At 53.3% G+C, this 23620-nt stretch overlaps 1 protein-coding gene across 5 annotated transcripts in view; it reads right to left on the bottom strand.

The window, feature by feature from the left end:
• The window catches only part of F8 (coagulation factor VIII), a 39312-nt gene that overhangs the window by 11685 nt on the left and 4007 nt on the right, over positions 1-23620 (bottom strand). For 2 of the 5 annotated variants that reach the window (XM_009464199.2, XM_087748801.1), the window contains exons 1-14: positions 18396-18898; positions 14638-14762; positions 14227-14349; positions 13507-13719; positions 12382-12453; positions 11818-11925; positions 9640-9861; positions 9132-9366; positions 7846-8020; positions 6764-6857; positions 4995-5206; positions 4542-4692; positions 4185-4394; positions 101-2876 (exon numbers count right to left, since the gene is read on the bottom strand). In XM_009464199.2, coding sequence (XP_009462474.2) covers positions 101-2876; positions 4185-4394; positions 4542-4692; positions 4995-5206; positions 6764-6857; positions 7846-8020; positions 9132-9366; positions 9640-9861; positions 11818-11925; positions 12382-12453; positions 13507-13719; positions 14227-14349; positions 14638-14762; positions 18396-18544 — 4865 coding nt within the window. In that variant the 5' untranslated portion in view covers positions 18545-18898. Of the gene's footprint in view, positions 1-100; positions 2877-4184; positions 4395-4541; positions 4693-4994; positions 5207-6763; positions 6858-7845; positions 8021-9131; positions 9367-9639; positions 9862-11817; positions 11926-12381; positions 12454-13506; positions 13720-14226; positions 14350-14637; positions 14763-18395; positions 18899-23620 lie in introns of those variants that run through there. The other 3 variants (XM_087748802.1, XM_087748803.1, XM_087748805.1) reach the window with 3 other exon arrangements.

Consider the following 23620-nt stretch of genomic DNA (forward strand, 5'->3'; position numbering starts at 1 on the left):
AATCATAGACCTGTGATCCTGCCTGCCAGGACATGCCAGCTCACACATCAAGCCATGCCACGCAGTGCAGGAGGAATACAGGAAGTACAGTCACACTTACGTGGCTTTTAGGAAGTGTTGGGGTCTCTGGTTCCCGTATTCCCACATCACCTCCACCGCTGCAATGAAGTATTGCCGTACCTCCCCCTGGAAGGAGCGCGGGTCGTGCTCCTCTTCCCCATAGATGTCAAAATCCTCCATAGTCTGCTCTGTGTCGCTGTACTCGTCGTAGTCCGGCTTGTCAGCCTTTGGCCTCGAGGGGCTGGAATGGGTCGCGTTGTTCAGAGCTGGTCTCTCCCTATGTCCTAGGGCATGGTTCCTTTTTCCAGCTGTGCTGTTGCTTTCCCCATCCTCCTTGGGGTCTCCTAGGCCCTGGCCCTGTCTCTTCCCAGTTTCTTTGAGGACATCTTCCCCACCAAGCCCCTGCCATCCACCTGGACTGGCTTGCACATATTTGGCTGTTTTTTTGGTAGTGCTGTGGTTGTGAGTGGGGCTGCGTGGAGACAGGGAATAGTTCTCTTTGGAGGCTGGTTTCATAGGGATTTCTTCTGGGCTTTGCCCAGACGTGGTCTCAGGCACATAGTCCTCTGTGGCATTGACCTTGAGCTGCTGAGGCTGAGGACTGAACTGACCCAGCTGCTCCACAGAGTTTGTCTCCTCCTCCATCTGGCTTCTCCCCTGAGCTTGCTCACTCCCAGGACCCTCCCAGACAGCACCTCTGCCTGGCTGCAGTTTGGACAAAGCTCGGCTCCACAAGCCCCTGGCGTCTCCCGCTGCCCCCAGGGAGGCTGGGTCCCAGTTTGAGGCCAGATCTGCAGCCACAGCAGCAGCCTGTGTTTCTGAGCTGCTTGCTGCCATTGCCACCTTGCTCCCCAGTGCTCCCCGTGTGGGGAAGGAGCATCCGCTGCACTGGGCCCCCTCACTGCTGTTCCGTACACCCCCATCTGTGTTTGGCCTCCCCTCAGGATGCATCTCGTCAGCACTATCTCCAAGAAGAGCCTGTGGATCATCCCTGCCTAGGTGTAGTCTCCCAACAGCCATGTTTGATTTTTCTTCCAGGCTTTGCTGGGCCACCATCACCTCAGGCAAAGTGTCACTTGATATCAGGGACCTCTTTTTGAAGCGAGTGCTGCAAAAAAGGGAACGAGGTCCACATGCCTTTGGGGCTTTCTTATTCACTGCTGTCTCAGGGGTCTGGCTGGCCAGATTCTGGTCTGCTCTGTTACCCTCAGAGAGGGGCTCGCTGCTGCCAGGCCAACTGGTGTTGGGAAAACCCAGAGCATGCATCAAGCCTCTGCTCTCCATTGACCTGGCTTGTTGAGGCTGCCAGTCAGGGCCACTCACGCTTGGGGCTGGAGCTCTGTGTGTCAGAAACTGCTCAGGTCTGTTTAAGAAAGCATTTGGGAACTGCCTTGTGCCATTGGCCACGACGTTCGCTTCAGGAAAGGCAAGACTGTCCATCTCTGGCAATTCCTTAGTGGCTGTAGCATCCCGAAACACTGCCTCCAAGATTAATTCATCCCTCTCTTCCGTCATTATATAGCTGGAAGGCTCAAGGTCATTGGTGTGTGCAAAGGTGGTATCTAGAAGGCTTGTGCCTTTGGCAAGTTCACTGGCTTCTTGTTCTGTGCCACCTTTTGCAGGCAAGGAGTTACTCTCATCTGTGAGGATTTGTTCTTGTACAGGTTTGCTGGGTTCCATGTCTGAGAAAGAAACATTTTTCCCTTCAAAAGATTCATAAAAGCCTTGTGAAATCACTTTGTGAGGTCTTTTTTCCAGCCTAGCATCTAGCTCATTTGATGAATAATTGCTTTCTCTGGTGTGACTGTGAACCACAGCACGAGAAGTCCTGTTGTCTTCTGTCTCATATGAAGATGCAGAAGGATTGTCCAGTGTGGAGGAAGAGTTATGATTTGTACCTAAAGCCAGTTCTGTATTGATTGTCTCCTTTGACTCATGTAGATTTAAGGATATTTTATCAGCCCCTCTTAGCAACTTGTCCTCAGCATCCTGTAAAGACATGTCTTGAACTCCCAGGTTGCGCTTCAGGTCATTCTGGTGAAATGAGCTCCTGTTCTCTTGAAGAGGAGCTTTGCTAGCCGCATAAGCAATTGAGTCCCACAAACTTGTTGCATAAGTAGTTGTCTTTTGAGGCTCTGCTTCCACAATCTCTAATGTACCACCAGACTGGACCATTGTCCTTTTTACTGGCTCCTGCACCTCTGAGATTTTTGTCACCTTCTTTCCTGCCAGAGCATCTTCTGGAGCTGATGTGGCTTGGTGCAGCCATTGCTGACCACCTTCTGAGCTCACAGTACCATGGACCCTTCCATTGACATGCGCCAAATGTTCTCCAGCTGGGAGAGCTCCAAACCCTTCTTCCTGGCTGATGATTTTTGACAATTCTTCATCTTCCAGGAAGGATTCATAGGGCACTGGCTCATAGTTTGTCTCTGGCAGAGAAGACATGGAAATATCAGGTGAATGTGGGATTGGTCCTAAAAGTGTTGATGTGCCATTGGAAGGGGGATCAGAAATACTGCCATTGCTCAGGAGGACCCCATGGCTAGGTTCTGTCAAGCACGATCTTGGCTTCTCTGTCTCATTTCCGGAAGAGGTGACGTTGTTCAGTTGCTCATTCACACATGGCCTGTGCCATCCCTTTCTTTTAGAGAAGCCCCTGGGTTGGAAGTCAAAGGTGCCCTCCTCCTCCTCAAAATCCACATAATCATCTTCCCCATCAGGGTATTGCTCATGCTGGCACTGCAAGACTGTGAACTTGGCGCGCATCCCTCGGTCTCTGAAATCGGGATTCAGGCACCCCAGCATCCAGACGCCTGTCTCAAGAGAGGACAAGAGGACACCATCAGCCCACCACAGTGGGAAATCAGAAGAGCTGCAATCCCCATGCTGCTCCCTTGCTAGTGCAACCTATATTTTCAGGCAGCCTCTGGTTCATGGTAGTGATTTAATGTTTTTGTAATCCCTCGAGTGTCTTACAGCTGGACTCACAAGACATCAAGCCTGCTGGCAACGTCAGAGCCAGTCCTGACAAGCACCATCAGCAGGGCCAGTGTTTCCTGACAGAGCTTAGTGAGCTACACACACCCATGAGGCCCCAACGATAGCTTGGTGAGAACAGTTAATGCACTGAGAACCCACAGAGCCTCCAGGATTATTGCCAGCAGCAGAATAATCACCATAATCCACCCCCAAAGACATGCTGGTGCTGTCAAATACACCTCTCTCCCAGACACAGTCATCATGTCTTTCCCACTCAAGGAGAAAGAAATGAAAAGGCTGCCTCTTGCTCACATCCCCGGCCAACATGTTTGCTCCCCATAGCGAGTGCCTCTTCTCCAGGTGCCAAGAGTGTGTGAGGAGGTGTGTAATAACCAGGCTCTGACGCTGGAGAGAGCTGTCATCTGCTGCTGGCAGAGCTGCTTGCCTGCTTTAGATCAGCAGACAAAAATCAGAGCTGAAACGGATGTAATGTTTGGCTGCATTTTAGAAAGCTTCCTGGTGTAGCTAGAAACCCTGTCAGCTTGGCTCAGTGTGCAGTGCTCCTGACCATCATATCAGTGTTTGCAATGACATGGTAAATTCTGTGTTTCCTCTGTGAGTGAGGAAATGGTTAATGGCACCACTTTTGCAAACACAGAGGAAAAAATGCTGAGTGGGAGGAAATAAAACCAAACTCTGAAGAAAATCCTTCCTAGGACTTCTCCATGGCTGCGATTTCTGTCCTTGCAAAGCTGTGGAGATAAATGGGATGCTGTGACCAGTGGCTGAACCCACAGCAGGGACAGCACTTCTGCTCCCGTTTACCTCCAAGCTTGGAGCCAAGGGTGCAGATGCAAAGTCCACAGGGCTCATGTTACTGCAGCCAGCTTACTGGCTTGGCAGCATGTGTGACCTTAATGCAACCTATTAATGAAGTAAAATACAGTAATTTAACTTCTTTGATTTAAGCTTTGGAAGGATTTAATCATTGCCTCTCACTTTGCTGTTCCAGCAGGTTGTGCAACCCTTTGCTCTCAGGGCTGCCAAAATGCAATCGGGTACCAGAGACCTGGCTGGAGGTGCTCGCTTATCTCTGCTGTGAAGCCAAGCCCATGGTTTATATAATAGCCCATGTTACTAACCTGGCTTTTCCAAACTCATGAAGACTGTTTCTCCAGAAAACGGGAAAAGGGTAAGCACATCCTCAAAGACCATGTTGCGCTTGAATGTGTTTCCAGAGAAGAAGATGGAGAGGAAATCTGTTTGGGCCCCAACACTCAGGACATACCAGTACACAACTTCATGCAGGCAGAGTTTTGGTTGAAGGTTGTCAAACACAAAGCCGTTAATAGCTGGAAGAAAGCAGGGGTGAAACATTTTATCAGAACACGATTCCCCCATGGCTGCTGAGCTGCTGCATGTTCCCTGCTTGTTCCCTGGGGCAGGGGTGAGCCTGTGTCTGCCTGGGCTTTGGAGGGAGCCCCTGGCCAAGCACTCACTGTGCATCACGTTGGAGGCATAAAACTGGGGGTCCTGGGTATCCACACGGGCTGCATCAGTGCAGAACCGCCTGATGTTCTCCTCCAGGTACCAGCTGCGGTTCTCATCAAAGACCGAAAACAGCACCAACCTCGTGTTGTCTGACATTATCTGGAAGGCAGAGAGGGAAGTGGTTATTCCTGGTCTGATCAGAGCACCCCTTGGCTCAGTGTAGCTGCCAGGTCTCAGCCTGGGTGCATGGGAAACAGTTTACTGCTATTTCACAGGAGCTAGGGTCCAGGTTTGGAGAGAAGGGAGCATGGAAGGGAGGATTGGGAAGGCAGGGGCATTGGGACTGATGGTAGGGTTGAAGAGAACAGGACAGACAACTTTGGTTTTACCCTAATATTTCACCCACCACAGTTATTCCAACCTTTCAGCCTGGCAGCTGAGGTGACAAAGGAAGGACCCACCTGATTTCCCCTCTGATCCATGGACTTCTTAAAGCAGATCAGGAGGGGCCCAATCAGGCCTGAGGCCATGTCTCGGACCGGGTCGATGGAGCTGTAGTAGAAACGGGTGAGGCAGCGAGGATCCGCCTGCGTTGGCCCGTCCTCAGTGGTGACCCTCCAGCTGTAGGTGAATGACTGGCCAGGGGGGATAGGAATGTCCTTCACGTCCTTATCTAGCAACACACAGCCCAAGGGCAGATCAGTTAGGTCTGGGCTGCTCCTGCAAGGGGTGATCCAGCATTTCAAAAGAGCTCAGAAAGGGGGTTTCCTGACCACATAAGTTGCATAGAAAACTACCCAAACCCACACCCACCCCCGGATGGCACACTGGCTGCTAGCATGTGCTTGCATGGAAAGTTGATCTGGACAAAAGGAGCCCCTGGGACCAGGTGAGGATGGAGAGGCATATGCCTAATTTTTAAAGCCCTTGAAAGTCCTGCAAACTGGAAAATTTGCCCAGTCTCAGCTGTGTCCGGGCTCTGGGCTGCCTAGAGGAGTTTGGAGATGAAGATACAGAGCTGGGCAGGGCTGAAATGGGTGAAAAACAAAGCAAGGAAAGACAGATTTTTAAGCAAATACAGCTAGACCATGAGAAAAGCAAGAAGGAGATCTGGAAAGAACAGAAGAAAAACTGAAATGCAAATAAATCCTCTGAGCATTCAGCAGGATCTTGCACTGACATAGCCTTAGGAAAAGACCATTCTCTGCTCCAGGTGCCCAGCTGAGCTGCTCTAAGAGCATGGTTTGCAAAGCTCATGTGTCAGCCAGGGTAGGAATAGCTCCTTTTATTTATACTCCCCTAAAAAGCATCATCCCTGTGGCTCCAGGACCATGACTCGCCTGCTTTCACAGAGTTGAATTGCTGGCAAAGCTGGGTGAGCCATGCCTGGCTGGGGGATGTTGACAGAGGGGCAGGGACAGGGGTCCCAGCTCCCCTGTGTGGCCCCTTTAATCCTGCCAGCTGATGGGCCACTTTGCCCCTTTTGTCTCTCCTGAAGGAAAACCTTAATTTAGATAATAAGAGGTCACAAATCTGACCTAGTTTGCTGAACTCCTTAGCGGCTGCCATCCTGGTTCTGCCACCTCTACTGCAGCAGAGGAGCTTTTTTCCAGCCTCTGCAATTGCTCCCATCATTGCGATGCACCCAAAAGGGCAGAGAGGAGAAGGGGAGAGGGATGGGGCATGATTTTGCCCTGAAGGGATGAGGGATGGCCTTGCACAAGTTGTGATCCTGAGAACATGCCTGCAGGGCATGAAAGCAGTTCTGGGAAAGGGACCTGGTAACTCAACAAACCCAGAGCAAAACACACGAAGCTGTGAGAGGGAGAGTCTGAATCATAATGAATCCCCCACATTAAAGCAGGGCAGTGGGGGAGCCCAGGGAACGAGGACTGTAAACAAGCTGGCAAACACAGGCAGGATCACCAGGGTGGTTCCTGTCTCATCAGAAAGTAGAGGCCTTCAGGATGAACCAAACAACATGGACCCAGCTCCCTGGTGGACAATGCCCCTTCTTCCAGCCATCATCCAAGCCTTCCTTAAAGACAGGGTTACATGGCACAAAGTGGGACATGAACCAAGAATCATTATCATCTCCAGGACTGCAGGGCTCAGGCGCTTGGATGGATGGGTTGGACACCCAGTCTTACCACGGGCTGCAGGAAGCTCTCCTGGCCCAGAAGAATGGCAGTGGCCAAGTGATGTCACAAATTCTCATGGCCTGCCTTACCTTGAGAGGGCTTCATGGCGTGGTATGGCCTTACACTGGTGAGGCCGTGAGGGTAGATGTTGTATGGTCGGCTTGCCAGGTTCCTGAACACGATCTGAAATGAGGATAGCCAGCAGGAACATTTAATGCTTTCTGAATGTTGTGACCCCCTCGAGGCTGTCCTCAGTGTCCTTGGAGGGAGGGAAATGCTAGGCAGCGGCGCTCTGGGATCAGCTACCTGCCAGTGTCCAACGGGGAGGCACCCAGACATGTCTGAGACCACAAAATAGGAGTCAGAATAGATGAAACGGCTCTTTATTTCTCTACCAGTCTACACTGTCCATCTTTCTGGGAGGTGCTCATTTTAGGGAGGGCATGAAAATACCAGATTTATTAAAGGAAAGGTTGCTATCTTTAGTCTCACTTTGCATATAAGACAGAAGAGGTCTGTCAATCCAGGAGGCCTCAGAGGACCGAGACACTAAGTATGCACAGCAGTCAACTGCTTCAAAGTGCTCCCTACTTCACTGCATGAAGCCCTTCATTTATTTATCTAAACAGCTCTGTCGGGGCTTTGCCACAGGCGTTCCCTTCAGTGCCATGCCCACAACTGCACAGGGAATCCCAGGCAGGGAGCAGAAATGTGAAGCTCCTGGAAACCATCCCATTCCTCCTAACAGCAAACAAGTCAAGTGGTCAGTAGAGGCTCTTGGGGAGACACAAGCAACAGTCCCCAATACTGTATGGTAAGAGCACACATATGGAGAAGAGTGGAGGATGAGAGGACAGTCCTACCTCAGAGGAAGGGGCTGAATGCCTTGTGTCATGGATTAATTCACACAATTCCTAAGATGCCTGCAATGAACTGAAATCAAGGGGACTGGGCCATATCCTGTGCATCTCTGCTGATCTCACCGAGAGTATTTAGCTTTAGCTTTCAGTAACATCTGCCTTTCTGGTGAACTTTGGACCAAACATGATAGAGCACCTCAAGGACTTATGTCAGACCTTAGCCACAAACCAAAAGCTATTAGGAAGAACAGCATCAAGCTTTGAATTTTCCCCTTCCAGTCCCTCTTTGTGGAAAGCAATCTCTCTCTTACCTTAAACTGATCTCCAACCTCCCCCTTAATGACAGGCCCCAGAATTCCCTTGTCCAGTTGATCTGACACCTTGCGCTTCTTGAAGGTTGCATCCTCATACTCCACAAACATCACTTTCTTATACTTTGAACCGATCCGCTGAGGGCCAGCCTCCAAGAACAGGCTCGTGATGTTTCTGCAGGCAAGGCAGAGAAAGAGCAAATGGCCACATATGGGATGCTGTCAGAACCAGAGCAAGACCTTCCATCGTCCAAGGACCTACACACAGCTGCCTGGGGACTACCCGTGCACAGTGGGGACACCCATCCCTGCAATCACAATGTACATCCTGGGGAATAATATTTCAACTGATTCAGTGCTTCTTTAATGAATGAACCTAGCTAATGAACCTAGCTTCAACTAGGTTGCACAGTAGCAGCCTTGGGCTGACTCTGCCCGGTCTTGGAGGGAAGTGGTGACTGTGAGAGCGGAGAGCACGGCAGGTTGTCCTCTGTCAGGGAATACCTCCTATATGCGGGCATAAGGCAACAGAGCAGCTGCATTTTCTTGATCATCCCAACTCCTTCCCAGAAGCAAGGCCAGCCCTAAGCCGGAGAGGACACCTCCTCTGGCTTACCCTGCGAGGGGCTGCAGGTGGGGATTTCTGCCCCACATGCCTTGCTCCAGCAGCCGCTTGCTGGGATCCCTATCTAGGGCAGAACCTGGTGACCCCACTACCAAGCCAGCCCCAGCTCACACAGCCTGTGTCAGCAGAGTGATGTTGGGACTGGTGACAAGTGTTATCACCATGCAGTGCTGACTAAGGTACTTCTGCTGAGATATTGCACTTGCATCACCTCTCCCTCCAAGAAGTGGAGCAGCAGCAGGGGCTAATTGTCTGCCATCTAGAGAAGGTCCTTCCAGACAGGGCAAGGAGACCCACACTCTGGGGTTGTGGGTACATGTCCTGGCTGGGCAGGGCCTCCTGGCTGGAGGGTGAGAAGGGTCACCAGGTGTTGCTGCCTGCTCAGAAGGGGCTGACCCCGGAGACCTGGGTGACAGAGAGACAAATGCCCGGGAGACAAATGCCTCTGTGGGGCATTTGGTAAAATGGAGCAATGCAAGGTCCTGCCTTCCCATGGCCTCCCCAAGACCATCCTTGTCCTGCATCCATACTGTTAGCATTAATAAGGAAGCACAAAACTGTCCAGGTTGGGCAGAAGGAAAATTAATTTCTGGGGAAAAGGGGAAGAGCTGTCAGGGCTGCCTCGAGGAGCAGCCTCATGGGCACACATGCCCACTCTCACCTGTCCAGAGACACTGGCTTCACGGGAGCATAGTCCCAGTCCATTTCCTCAGCTGCAATGTAGTGAGTCCAGGTCACAGGCTTGTCTTTGGCAAAAGAGCGCACTTGAATCACATGGTAACTTTCCTCATCTTCTTCAGGGTAATCCATGTCCTCTGGCTCATCTGACTGCTTCCCCATCTTCATCAGGCGCTCCTCCAGACACTCCTCCACCTTCACAATGGCCTCCATGCCAGCTGGGTTCAGGCAAGCAGGGCAGAAAGTGTCACACTGACATGCCAGCACAGGCGTGCACTCCCCCAGGCTCTGCTTGGGAGATGTCCTCTCTACTACCGTCCCCATCAAATGGGCCATCACATGGGTCAACCTATGCCATCCTGGTCACAGGCCAGATTGCACATGGATGTAACACTACGGAGCAGGAGGGGCCTTGGAGCTGCAGCACTGCATAGAACCCTGAGCCATCCCCTGAACTTCTTTTCCCCCGAGCTGTTGCAGAATAAGGTTACCTTGCTGATGGGACAGTATCTGGCAGAACATCCGAAACCAGCCAGCTGTTCCTGGCATGGTCTGGGCTGTGAGATATGTGGCAGGGGAGATTTCTAGGCTGCTGAGGCGGTGGCTTCTCACCAGGAATGTGTGGCCTTCAAAGAAGATGGAGTGGACTTCTGGCCCAGTGCCCAACCCAATCACGTGCCAGTGGACCTGCTTCTTGAGGCACAGTGTGAGACCTGCCAGGAGAGAAGGAAAGCACCCAGGAGTCAGCACTGTGTCTACCCCTTGTCTCCACTCTTGGTGTCATGGACTCAGAGCCTGACTTGTACTGAGTAGAGTCCCCTGCCCTGCAAGGTGGTGGCTTCAAGCTGGAAAAGTCGCATGTGAATGTGGACTGTTTGAGCAAAACAGAGACACAAGCCACATCATCCCCCTGAGATAAGACTAGATTTACAGAGTGGGGGACTTCTTTGGCAAGGGCTCTGGAAGGCATGCTGATGGGAGGTCACAGCAGGATGCAGTGGCAACAGAGGCAGATGTGCTCCTTGACTCTATAAATAGGGGAATTGGGAACTGGAAAGGGGAATCATTTGTCTGATCACAACACTGGCAAGCCTGATACTAAAACATTGCATCTGGGGCAGGGCTCCAGCACACCCTCAGCAGCGGTTGAAATACCCCAAAAAGGGCAGAGAGAGGTCACCAGGATTATTTGAAGGCTGGAGAGCCTTTGAGTCTCTTCCTTAGACAGACTCAAAGAGCTCAGTGTGCTTAGGAAATGGGAGAGGACTTGACCGCATTGTAAAAATATTTTCCAGGGGAGAAATTAATGTTTGCTGAAGGGCTCTGTAATCTAGCAGGGAAGTGAATAACAAGAACAAGTTCCTGGAAGCTGAAGCCAAACAAAGTCAAATACAGAGTCAAGCACTTGTTTTTGGCACTGAGTGTGATAGGTGACTGGAACAGATCCCAAGAGCCAGGGAGGAGACAGGGTGGAGGCTCTGTCCTGAGGCCCTCAGCTCTCCATTGCCACCTCTCCATCAGACACCCCTCAGGCCAGGTCCCACAGCCAGACAGGGGGTTGCTGGGTGGACGTGGACACTTTCTTGAGAGGAAACCCACTGTGCAGACACAATGTCTGACTATGAGGTCTACTCAGCTCTTAAGCTCCATGGATCCACCAGGACAGGGAATTGAGGGGAGTTTTGCTTTTGCCTTTTATTGGAGAATGGCCAGACCCAAGTAGGAGGTTTCAGGGTGTGGTTCACCAAGGCTGCTGATGGTAATGACTCTCCTGACAGCATTTCCCAGTTTGCCTTGGAGATTCTTCACTCTCAGGCAGCTCCGGACCTTCTCCCAAAAGAACATCATAAAATGCCAACTTTTGTCTTCACTGAGACCACAAACAGCCTCTTCTTTTGCTTTTATGGAGAAAAGGAAGCTGAGGGAGACCTTATCACTCTCTACAACTAACTGAAAGGAGGTTGTAGCAAGGTAGGTGTCAGTTTCTTCTTCCACGTAGCAAGTGATAGGATGAGAGGAAACAGCCTCAAATTCTGCTGGAGGGGTTTAGATTGGATATTAGGAAAAATTTGTTCATTGAAAGGGTTATCAAACACTGGAACAGGCTACCCAGGGAAGTGGTTGAATCACGATCCCTGGAGGTATTTAAAAGATGTGTAGATGTGGTGCTTAGGGACATGGTTTAGTGGTTGACTTGGCAGTGTTAGGTTTACGGTTGGACTCGATCTTAAGGATTTTTTCCAACCTAAATGATTCTATGATTCTATTCTGCAAATCCTACAGAGGTGTGTTGTCAGAGCCAGGCAAGTGAGAGTTGAATTTTCCCCTCAACACTACGTCCAGCCTTGTTCACAGGGCTACAAGAGATGGAACTCTTTGCTACCAGGACTATTGCTGGAGACCTCCAAGGAGGTCAGCTGCGCTTGGCAACACAGACAGCCAGAAACAGGTCCTGCCCCACCGCAAATAGGCAAGACAGATCAAGGAGTTGAGATGTGATAGTCCTTCTGGGGTGAACAGAGCCTACCAGGTCCATCACCTGGAAACTCCTCTTGATGTCCCTTCTCACATCCTTTCACAAGCTACCTTGAGTTTACAGACCTGGCTACACCCCTATTCCTAGCACCTCCCATGCCCTCCATCCCTGTCTCCAGCACACCAGTACTCACCAGGCAGTGAGCCATTGATGTAGCCATTGATGGTGTGCATCTCCGTCCTGTTGTGAGGCAGGGGCTGAGGAGCTGCTGGGGATCTGGGCTCAGAGTACCAGCTTTTCCCTGTGGAGAGAGGAGGATGCAGTCAGCTTTCACTTGAGAGCATTTCAAAGGAAAAGGAAACCTTCCCACTGGGGTGAAACAGTACGAAAGCTAAAATCCAGGGAGATCAGATGTGTGGAAATCCACAGCAGACCTGGCCATGGATCTGCATGAATGTGGTGGTGACCATTGCATGTGACAGGGCATTAGTCCCCTGCAGCTTTAGCCTATGTGATGGGAACAAGGACAGGGCATGGGATGGGAGAGCTGGGGGGGGCTACAAGCTCCCTGCACCTGGGGCACAGAAGAAAGAGCGGCAGTACTGCACCAAGAACACATTGGTTGGGGGGGCTGTACAAGGCTCAAACCCTCGGGAGGCAGTGCGGGAGCTGAGCAGCTGTGCTCACACCATGGCCAAAGCAAGTGCCCTGGACCAGGCTGAATTCAGGGTCTGACACTGTTCAACGGGGTAGTTACCTTCATCAAACACTGCGAAGAGCATCACAAACTCTTGCTGTGCATCTTTGTTCCCATCACTTGCCAGGGTCCCTGCAAGATGCCATAGGATGGATCTCTGTAAAGGTCAGCAAGCACCATGCCCATCTGCCCAGGGAATTCCCTGTGTGCCCTCCAAGAACTGGTAAATCAAGGCCAGGCTGTGGATTGCTTTTGTCACAACTGGAACAGCCCTGTTTCCAGCCTTGCAGTCCCCAAAAGCCCATGGTTGAGCAGCTGCCCCCAGAAGGCATCGAAAGGTCAGTTTGTGCTACCTTTCCCTCGCAGGCTCTCAGGATCCACTTAGTCATCTGGAAGAGCCCATTTTATCTAGCTACCTCATCAGCACCATTGTCTGTGCTCCTCGTCTAGACTTCGCTCCATCAGTGGAGAAGCTGCTCCTGGTGAGTCACTGGAGCCTGCAGACACCCTCCCTGGGAGGAGGTGACTCGTGCCCATTCCTCTCCAGTGACTACAGAGGGGTCTGGACAACTGCCTCCAGGAGATGGCTCAACCAGGGGTGACAAATCCCACCCCAGGTACACTTCTTGGTGCCCTGCATCCAGCAAGTATTAACAGACAGGATTTCATCACCTCCGTGTTTACCGAAGGAAGGAGAGCAGATATTGTGGACCAGGCAGTGCCCCAGGTGTCCTGCCTCTCTCCTGCCTGATCCTTAACCCTTGCTGATACAAACTTCCTTCTAGTTCTTCTGACAAAACCCTGTTTGACAAAGCACCCAGGCTGACACTGAATGATCACAGCTTGGCGAAGCTCTGAAGGAAAGACAAATGTTTATGCCTCAATAGCAGTTCAGCTTATGGATAGATAAGGTTCAGATACAAGGTAGAAGATTTCACCTGTGGTCTGAAATCTTGCAAAGGAAAGAAGCAACCAGTTTCTCTCCAGCAGGGAAATCTAAAGTGTGTTTTGGCTCCTGCACTGGGAAGGGACTCTTTGAAGAAAGGGCCAAACCCCAAAAGTGCTGTTGTTGACCACAGCTTACTGACTCCACTGCCATGTTCAGCCTCTGGAAGGCGTCTTTGATTTTTCTGCTTTTCAATTCATGATTGCATGTGACCTGTCCCCATCCTGTGCTGTCCTTACCAGGTCGGCACACAAGCAGGGCTCCGATCAAACCGGAGTTGATGTCCTTCACACTGTCAGTGTTGGAGGAGTAGGAGTGGGTCAGGCACGGTGAGTCGCCATCTGTCGGGCCCTGGTTTTGCTGGATTTCCCAGATGTATGTGTGTGTCTTCCCTGGATCCACCCTGTCACCCATCTTTTCTGGCTGGCTGGTCTCATCCTCATACCCTGCACCTAAAGCCAAAGGAACAGCCAGATGTCACTGAAGGTTCATCCTCACCGCACCGTGGCTACAGAAATGCCTCTTCCCCCAACCTGGAGCACAGCCGCTCTCCACCCCAGCCCCAGGGGCCACCCCGACTGCCACTGGCAATGGCTGGCCTCAGGGCAGTGAGCAGAGCTGTGCCAGAGACTTGCTTGTTGGGCTGTGCACCCACCAACTGCCCTGATGCTGGAAGGCACAGTCTTCTTGGCCGTAAGCATCCAACCTCAGCTTTAACCTATGTATTACCTCTATAACTGATACGGGTTTGCTCTGGGCTGTTTGCTCATCTCAGCTCATTTCTGGGCTGGGCATGGTCTTGCTGTTGCCCCAGGCTAAACCATCTCTGTGACTGTCTGTCCTCATAGAGAGGTGTGAATAGCAGGGCCAGGGAGGGACGTGCTCCCTCCTGGCAGGTAGGTGGCAGAGTGGGAGGTGCTGCGCAAGGGCTTGCAGCACCTGGCTGTTGCCTGACTCACCCTCTGATGCCTTCCAGTAGGACACTCCGATGGCATGGATGTTGTACGGGCGGGAGGCCAGGTTCTTAAATGTGATGACCACCGTGTCATAGACTTCTGCTCGGATGGTGGGGCCCAGGAGACCTGAAGGGGTGGAAGACAACAGGGTCAGGCAGCTGGGGTCAGGCAGCTCACACCCAGCCATGGGCCACAAAGGGTCTGGGCTTTCCACCTGCACAATTAGCAGTTGTCCGTCACGTAGCATGGCAGCATCAACTGCTCTGGCACCAGCAAGGCTCCCTGCATCCCCGCCAGCTCTGCTGTACTGGGACTCTACCCAGCCTGGCTGAGGAGCTGCCAGCACCCAACCCAGGATGAGTTTGGCTGCTGTCAAGGAGAAGGAGGGCTCACCGCGCTGTGGGTGCTTCTTACCCATCCACGCTGGCTTGGGCTTGGGCTGCGTGAACGAGTCATCAGGGTACTCCACAAACACGGCCTTCCTGTACCGGGGAGGGACACCAGATGTGGCGGGCCGTGGGCCTGGGTGCCCCAACATGCTGCAGGAGGAAGGAAAAGCCAAGGCTGATTGCGCAGCCCTGTCCACAGACAGGCAGCAGCCATCCTCTTCCTTCCCTCCCCACCAGCTTGCCTGTGCTGTGCCAGCCCCCAGGATTGCTCACCCTGGTGTATCCTTTGGGTTTCCTGACAACCCCCAGGTGTGTTTGGAAATGTTTTGCTCAGCTCAGGGATGACAACGTAGCAGTGATTAGTGTCACAGTGTTAGTCACGATGGAAGAAGACACAAAGGCAGGAGGCACAGCACCGTACCCAGCTGCAGCCAGGAGTGGGCACAGCTGCAGGCATCGCTGCCAGCCTCCTGCCTTATGCCTTGCCTGGCTTTGTGCTTCCCTGCCAGCAGAGACCCGGGGCACTGGGAGTGCTGCAATAGCAGTGCCCGGTGGCCTCTGCCCTGCAGCCACCCCCTACCCCATCCCCAGCACCTTCAGGTGTGGCAGATACTTCACACCATGTATAACCTCGAGCATCCTCCCCAGCTCCCCCTGGGAAAGAGACTGCATTGGGCTGCATGGCAGGTCACGGCAGTTTGCTCTGCAGTCTGAGCAACATCTCCACATTCATTTCTTTTCTGACGAAATGATGATTTACAGCCATCCACTAAAAAACTACTCCCTGCAGCAGGAGGATAAAGGAGCCTTGAACGTTTTTCACACTCCCCTTATCTCTGCTGGCCACTTTCTATCTGTAAGCGGCTTAATAAATTCATTTTCCAGAAGGAATCCAACACATTTATCAGGATAACAAAGCCATGAATTTCTCCAGGGATTTTAGAGGCCGGCTTATCAGCCCTGGGACTGAGACCATTTCCAGTAACCAGACAGACCACTTCCAGTCTTGTTTTGTTTGGAGCAAAAGCCAGGTGGTATTTTCTTCCCTCTGAAGAAGCAGGGAGGATTGCTCTCTCCCTCTGACTAAGCCTTCATTCAAGCAGCGGTTCCCTTTGCGACTCTTCTTCAAGAGGAAGAGGAAGGAGCCAGAGTGACTCAAATTTAGGAAAGGGCAACTCACGCTCGCCCCCACGTCGTCGGCTGGAAGCCACCTGCAGCCAGAGGATGCTGTGGGGAGAGCAGGGTTCACCCTTCCCAGGGGCAGAGCAGGACCGGTGCCCACGAAAACCCCATGTGCATCCAGCTCCTGCCTTTCCCACCATGGCTATAACCCTGCGTTCAGGCTGGCAGGAAGCCCCCAGCAGACACAGCCCCAGTGAGCAGGTCCACTGCATTCAGCTGACTTTGCCAATGAGCCGTTGGCAGTAGGATCCAGACCAAGCTTTGCTCTCCAGGGTGACCCCATGCTGGGAGGTGGCAGTGCCACAGGGTCACTGGCACTGGGCTGCCCACCGTTGGGAAGCTGTGCCTTAAACTCTAACTCACAGAAAGTCCAGCTTTGAAAATACATCCCTGAGATATGAGGGTCTGGTCCTGCTAATTCTGTGGTAAACAAGGCAAAAATCCTCTGGAGCCAGAGGGATTTTGCTGGCATGCGGGGGCATGGCTGGGAGGAGACTTGGTGACACCAGGGCTCAATGCCAGGTCCCAGCTGGCACGGCAGAGCCTGACAGCCTTTGCAAGGGACAAGGACGCAGAGTTTGGTGCAGGGATGTCTGATCCAAGTGCTTCTGGCTGGTCCTCTGCACTTGGGTTCCCTGTGGAGTTCCTACCCCAAGGGTAGCTGAAGCTGAGACGGAGACAGAAGTTCCTGGCGCCTTCGATCAGCATTGTTAGCCACACTATCTGTTCATCTCTGGGAGCCGGGAGCCGGCCAAGGTAAACACCCTGCACTGCAGAAGCAGTGAAACATGGGCTGCTGCTATGTGGCCGCCAGCTCTGAGCCATTGCCGAGATCCCTGGGGCCATTGCAGGACATGCTGGTCCCAGCTGCGACCCTGCCGGTAAGGTTGTGTTTGGGAGGAAGAGAAACTGAAATCATGGGGAAGGCATAAGCAGGTCTAGCCTGGTATGCCATAGCCCATTCATTTGGCAGAGCTTTCCACAAATGTGCCAGAGAAACCGCTGGTACCATGAAATGCTGGTACCACGAGGGAGAACAGGTGGAGCAGAGACACCCCACACACAGCTCGGAGGCACCCCAGCTCTGGTGGCAGCTCTGCTCCTGCCATGCTCTCCTGGCTCGCTCCTGCGTGCCCCTTCTCCCCAGCCACGTGGGGAGAACCAGGTTGAGGCTGCAGAACCGGGGAAAAGGCACAGTCATCTAGCTGGGAACATCCACACCAAGCAAGCTCCATTTCCCACCACAGCTCCCTTGGGAACCACACTGCCCTGGCATGCCCTGCCTCTCCGGAATGGAGCATCCCACCAAGTCCCTCTGAGAAAGCCAAAGTTATCTGCCCCTGTTTTAGAGAAGGACAGGTGACCTCAGACTGCTTGCCGATGCCCTGCTTATCCCCCGGGCAGAGCCAGGTCCCTGAGTCACTCCTGGGCCAGAAACAGTGCGCAAGCATGTCATTAAAGCCAGTGCCGAAATGGAAAGCCACAGGGCTGAATTAGCAGCGTGAGTGACCTCACCTCCACCATATCCTAATGGATTTGAGTGCAATGTTAGTAAAAGCAGGATGGGGGGGCATTAGTAAAATGGCGGTGCTGGATGCAATTTTCCTACTGAAGCAACCAAAGAGGGGGAAAACCAATGTAACTCTGATACAGTGACTATGGCAGCTAGTCAGGCTGACCTGGCTTATCACCACAGCCTGGTTTCCAGTGCCTGACCACAGCTCCTTGCTGCTCAAACCAGTGTGGGTCTGAGATGGGGCTGTGGGCTGACATTGTCCCAGCACAGAGCCTGGGGAAGGGGATGTGGCAGTGGGGCAGATGGAAGGGATATGGCTTGATCCACAGGGCATGTAGCCGACCAGCTCTGCTCCCCATGCTGAGTTCAGAACAGCCCATTCCCTCTGTGTCCAAGCCAGCTGTGTCTCCAGACAACACCGTCCTGATGCCTGAGCAATGCAACTGCCACTTTTCCTTTCTACTCCAAAGTATTTGATCAAAACCACCATGCCTTCCTCCCTCTTGTCACTGCGTACAAACACCATTCTTTGCCCAAACACTAAAAATTATTTTCATTCCCTAAAGGAAAAATTTCAGCCCCAGCAATGTAATGTACACAAAGATATAAATAACAAAAGCCGGGTTTTACCAGGAGCAGACACAGTGGAGAGCCTTTGCTGCTCTGAGTTATGTCAGGGAGCACAACCAACCTCCCTCTGTGGCCCCCAGGCAGGGAGGCACAGGACCCTATCTCCCCTCACATCTCCCCAAAGCTCCCAGGATGCAGAGCAGAAGAGGCAGCACAGGCTTAGGGCACGGACTTTAAAGGGTCACAGGCAAATGGCATTAAGATAAAGCAGTGCAGAACATGTCTGCATCTCTCACTGCAGATTTATTCCACCTGTACGTTATCAGGGGTTGCACTTAGTGACTCCCCATTGCACAGAAATGCCCGTTCCCAGCTGTACCAGCAACTCACTGCACCCCCCCGCCAGGTTGCTCCCATGCACCTGCCTGCCTAGACCCAAGCTCACACTGCTGTGCATGCCAGGGTGGGAGAACACCCACAGCAGGCTGCTGGAATGGCGATAGAAGGAGTTTTACCCTGCAGGCGCTTGCAGCACGGAGAGCAGGTCGCTGTGCGTGTAGTCCCAGGCGGTTTCCACTGCACCGATGTAGTATCTTCTGACTTTGCTGATGCCCTCCTCAACCAGGCAGAGGAGCAGGAAGCCGTGCAGGGCTCCCACCAGCATTGTGCCTGCCAGCTGGGAACCGCTCTGGCTTCAGGAGGAAAAGTGAAAAGGAAGGAATGAGAAAGGAAAGAGGAGAGAAAAGCCTTTATCTTCTCATCCAGCTGTTGTAATCCACAGGAGATGATGATTTAAAGGCAGCACCCACAGGCTCAGAGTCAGAGTGCTGGAGAGTTTCTCGAAGACATCAGGAGAGGAATCGCTCGGGTGGGTTAGCGCAAACAGGAGCGTCTCCCTCTCTTCCTCTGGTGTGGCAGTGACAGGAGGAGAGGAAAAAACAAAAGGAAAGGGAAGGCAAGCACAGCAGTAAGCTTCGCTACAGGACCCAGCTGGCTCCGTGTCCTGGCCCGTATCCGGGAGTGAGGTGAGGAAAGGGAGGGTTGCAGAGGAAGGGGAATTTAGGTGCGGTCTCTGCCTGGTCCCACCTTCCCTCTCACCACAGAGAAGGAGGAGAGCGGTGCAGGTCAGCGCCCTGCTGCTGCCTGGGCTACAGGAGCCTTTATTTCCCCCACAGGTCAGTCTGGACTTGTACCTGGGGCTGGAGCCCCCCAGGGAGCCGGCAGCTGCCTTCTATACCTGCTAGCCTGCATAGCTTGAGGAAATGGCAATTTAGGGGAAAATTCACCTTCAGGATGTAGATTGCTTATTGCTATGAAGCAGGAGAGGCTGCCCCATGTCCCTCCCCAGTGCTGGGAGCCTGCAGGGCACTTTGCATCTGCAGGGATAGGGCTGGAGGTGAGGAAATAGCCAGGGATGCACATATGCATGTACCTATGTGGGCTGTATCCCTGTCCCCCGGGTGCCTGCACCCCAAGCAGTGATGACTTAGCCACACAACCTCACTTCGAGTCACATGGGAGAGAGAAGGTTGGGATGATCCCTGGGAGTCCCCTCTCCTGCCAGCTGCTCCTCACCCTTCTCTTCTTCTCCTAGAGTCCTGCAGAACAGCTCAGAGAAGATACACTGAAACTTCTTGCAAATTTCTTCTGTTTTAAACTCACAAATTTTCAATCTCTCTCTTTAAAAGCCTAGGACATCCACCCCACCCCCCTCCCAAAGGCACACACGTGCTCAGGCACACACACTGGCACGTGGTTCTCCCACGGCTCATGAAGGCAGGAAGATAAGGAGGAACGCCCTGCATGGTCCCAGCGTCCACTGGGCAAGTGACATGGGGAAACATCCCATAAATCACGGTGTAGGGCAGCAGGAGTGCAATGGGAGCAGTGACCCCTTTGGTGACAGTCCCAGTGTGTGCAGAAGCATCCATGTGACAGGTCTTGGTGCCTGAGCAACAGAGGGAGGCAGTGGGGATGGTGGAGGATGGGTGTTTTGGGGTCCCAGACATGAATCCTTAGTGCGGGGCAGCTGGGACTGGTAGGGGATGGGACGAGAGATAGGAGCTGATCCCCTGGGTAGGGGCAATCCCAGTGGATGCGGGAACACATTCCCTGATGTCCCACTGCTCCGTGTAGCCCAGCATAGCCTGGGAATGACCTTGAGCATCCCAGCCCCATGGGTTCACCACATGGGAGGACCCCATGTTCGTGGGGTCGGCGACAGCTCTCTGTCCCCCTCCCTCAGAGAGGGGCTAGTTCTCGTCACCTCACTGGGGACACCCTCTTTCTTCCCACCCCTCTCCTTACGGCAGCCCCAGGCCCGAAGGGGAAAACCATCCTGGGCAGCTGTGTCTGTCTGGCGCTCCCACGGCAGGAGCAAGGAGCGCCCAGAGGGACTCCCCCTCAGTCTGCGTAAAACCCCAACCTGCCGAGGGGCTGCCCACTCCTTCCTGCGCTCACCCAGGGCTGGCTGACACAGCAGGAGCTGGGGCAGAAAGTGCTCCCCCCGCACCACTCAGCCTGCTCCCAGAGAGGCAAAAAGCCAGGGAGAAACACATTTCCTCCAGCTCGTGTGCTGGTGACTGGCTCCATGCCCAGCCTGGGGCTCCTTTTCTTTGCGAGGAAGATGAGCAACAACCCACGTCACGTTTTCCAGCAAGCATTTTGGGGCAAAACAAGCAGTGTGTCACATTCAGGGATGCCCCGGGTGCTTTGCACTGCCTGCCCTGGTGCGGTGAAGTAGAAGGATATTGTTCAGTGCTGGAGGGGAAAGGGTTGTCTGGAGGTCCGGGAGAGACATGGGAGTTCCGGGCTGCGCTTCTGGCACTGGTGTTCCCTGCAGTATGGACGTGACTTTATTCCAGTCATCCTGTCTAGGCATCTCCTAGTGCTGTGAGACTGTGCTCACCCGGAAAGCCTGGAAAAGGTGCCAGAAACAAGCAGATAGGGAAAACGTTGCCAAGCAGACAACATGACCGTGAAGGGGGCAGTTGGCGGGTGGCAGTGCGGGATGGGCATGTGGGAGGGTTGGGGTTGGCTGTCAGGAGGGGTGCTCCAGCTCTGGGTGCTGGAGATCTGCATGGGGTGGTACGGGGGCTTCTTGCCTCTAACCCTGGCAGGGATGCTCCAGGCACTGTGGGATGACAACATCCAGGGCTCACGGAGGGGAGTCAGGCAAAGCTTCCCTTGGGGGCTGCAGTGGCAGGAGCCTGGACATAGTCAGAAATTAATGGTTGTGACACTGGCAGGTGCTGAATTGCTGGGTTTAACCATTTTCAGCTATTGAGAGGCAGCTCCAAGTTCCTGACCCAGAGACATAAGAGTAAACTGGAGGAACAGGGTCTAACCCAAGGGAGCAGAAAGAAAATTATATTCTTATGATACTGAAGGCTGTGGGAAGGGGAATCCAGGTATGCAACTGGAGGACACTTGGCAATAACTTGGGGAGGGGGTGAGATCCTGGCACTTGCTGCACGCAGTGGGTAGCTTTGTGCAGGCACACGAGAGCCAGGGCAGAGTGAAGTGTGCTGAGGACAGCTGGGCATCCGCAGGGAGCCTGGCTCCCCTCCCAGCGCAGCCTGCTAAGCCAGAGCCCACATGCCCCAGCAAGAGCATGCATGGCCCCAACAAGTGGGGCAGCATTAGCAGCCCTGGCGCTTCCGAGGGCTCTGCAAACCCATGTGGGTGCCACTGCAAAATGTCAGCATTGCCTGTGCACAGCTGGGCCAGGATCGGCCAGGCAGCAGCAGATGGCTGTGCCTTTGAGAGAGCTGCGGAGAGGCAGTGGCATCCTGGTCCTGCCTGGAGTGAGACACAGCATGAGCACGTCTGCCCATCCCCAAACCTCCCTGTGAGTCAGTGCCAGGGCACTGTCCTCCTGTGCAAATGTGATGGGGAAGCCAGGACAGGCTCCTGCCACTGAGAGTCCCAGAGAAATCTGCTTGGCCAGAGCCAAGGACCCACGTGCATGCAGAAAGCACTGGTTGTTTCCCTGAATTGTGCAGTTCTCAGCTCAGTACAGGGCTGGGGCAGATAAAAATGACTCAGAACAAAGTGAGCCATGTCTAATCTCTCCTGGGACTTTTTTGGTGTGTATGTGTGTGTACATGAGAGAGCGAGTGACTCATGGCAGCTTCTCAGGAATGCAGACTATCTCAGAAGCAGCAGCCACCCATGGGGTACTCACCCTCCCCAGCACTCACATGGGCAGAGGGCACCAAGACACTGGCTGTGCCATGTGGCACCAGCGATCTGGTGGAAGCACCAGGCATGGCCCCTTGTACCAGCGCTTCTGAGCTGGAGCATCTCCTGCTGCTGCCTGCATCCCAGCTGGACCCTGCCTGCCCTGGGGAGGGCTCCGTTTTGGTGCGTAGCTGCTCCAGAAAGAGGAACGGCAGCCTGAGGATTGGCAGGACACATCCCTGTTCTTCCACAGACGTGCCCTGGGCAAGTCCCCACCACGTGGGCTTGCCACGCTTCCTCCCTGTGCTGCCAGGCACACGCTGGCTGGCTGGCTGGCTCCTGCCCAGCCGGCTGGCCATGCCCACCTGGATGCATGCCATGTTGACTCATTTCACCAAACGCTGCAGGAAATCCCTGTCACCTTTCCAGTACCTCCCTGCACAGCTGGATTGAAGGATGCTGCCGGGGTTTCCAGCCTCCTCTCCAGAGCCAGTGCTGGGGTTTAGTCACAGGGGATGTGTTTATCCCATGTAACCAGCCCCACTGTGCTTTGCAAGGGCAGAGGTGCTTCAGAGGAGCTGCTTTTTTCAGAACCTACTGTCTCAGTTAGGAAGAAAAAATATTAAACCACCAACCCACCAGCTAAAAAAGGCATCTCTTCTGGTGCTTTTGTCTCCATCCAGGCTGCTGCAAAACCAACCCAGATGGAGAGAGAAACCCTGGCTGTAGTGCAGATAAATCACAGCAGGAGCAAAGCCCACACCTGTCCTTGGGGAAAAAAAACCTCTCTCCTTTGGAACCAAAGCTCCAGGCTGGAGGAGAAATGCCTGACAGAACTTGCTCGGCTGCTGCACCCCAGCAACGATGGAGTAAAGAGGGGCTGCAGCCCCATGCAACTCACAGATTGGCCGACCCACAGACAGCAGGATGCTGAAGGAGAAGCAGCACAGCGGGGCCGATGGCACCAACACCCTTGAGTATCCGGCAAATCCAGCTCTGAGGTTCCCTACCCCTGGAGCCTCCTGACATGGAGCACAATAAGCCTGCTCTCCTCCCCTGGCTTTCTCTGCAGTAAGTGGGTCAGTGGAGCATTTCTCCTTTCTCTCTCATTTCTCACGCTGGAGATGTCTCTGAATGATTCAGGCAGCGGGAACACAATGGCTGCGCTCCTGACACTGGCTGCCCAGGGGCTGCACCTGCAGGAGCTGGGGAGGACAAGCATTCAGGGGATCTCATCGGCCAGAGGATGCTCCCCACGGCTGCTGGCTTTGCACAGCTATTGCTAAAGGATCTTTGTGCCTCAAGTGTCACAGCAGCCTGGGAAAAACCAGAGCAGCCTCCAGGCACACACATCCTTCAAAAGTCACCTAATTACCCCGGCTGACTAAATGAAGCTCAGAGCAATTGCTCTCCCCCGGGCTAGCCTTGAGGGTTGCTGCTGATGGGTCAGCCTGGAGATGGGGTCATATTCCCAAGAGGTGTCTTGTTTTTGGTGTCTGTCACGCACTGTGCTTAGCTCATCTCCTTAGACACCCTGGCTGCTGCAAAAACTGGAATA

The sequence above is a fragment of the Nipponia nippon genome, unplaced genomic scaffold, assembly GCF_047370975.1.
Source record: "Nipponia nippon isolate SJK-2023a ecotype South Korea unplaced genomic scaffold, ASM4737097v1 scaffold_12, whole genome shotgun sequence".
Lineage (NCBI taxonomy): Eukaryota > Metazoa > Chordata > Aves > Pelecaniformes > Threskiornithidae > Nipponia > Nipponia nippon.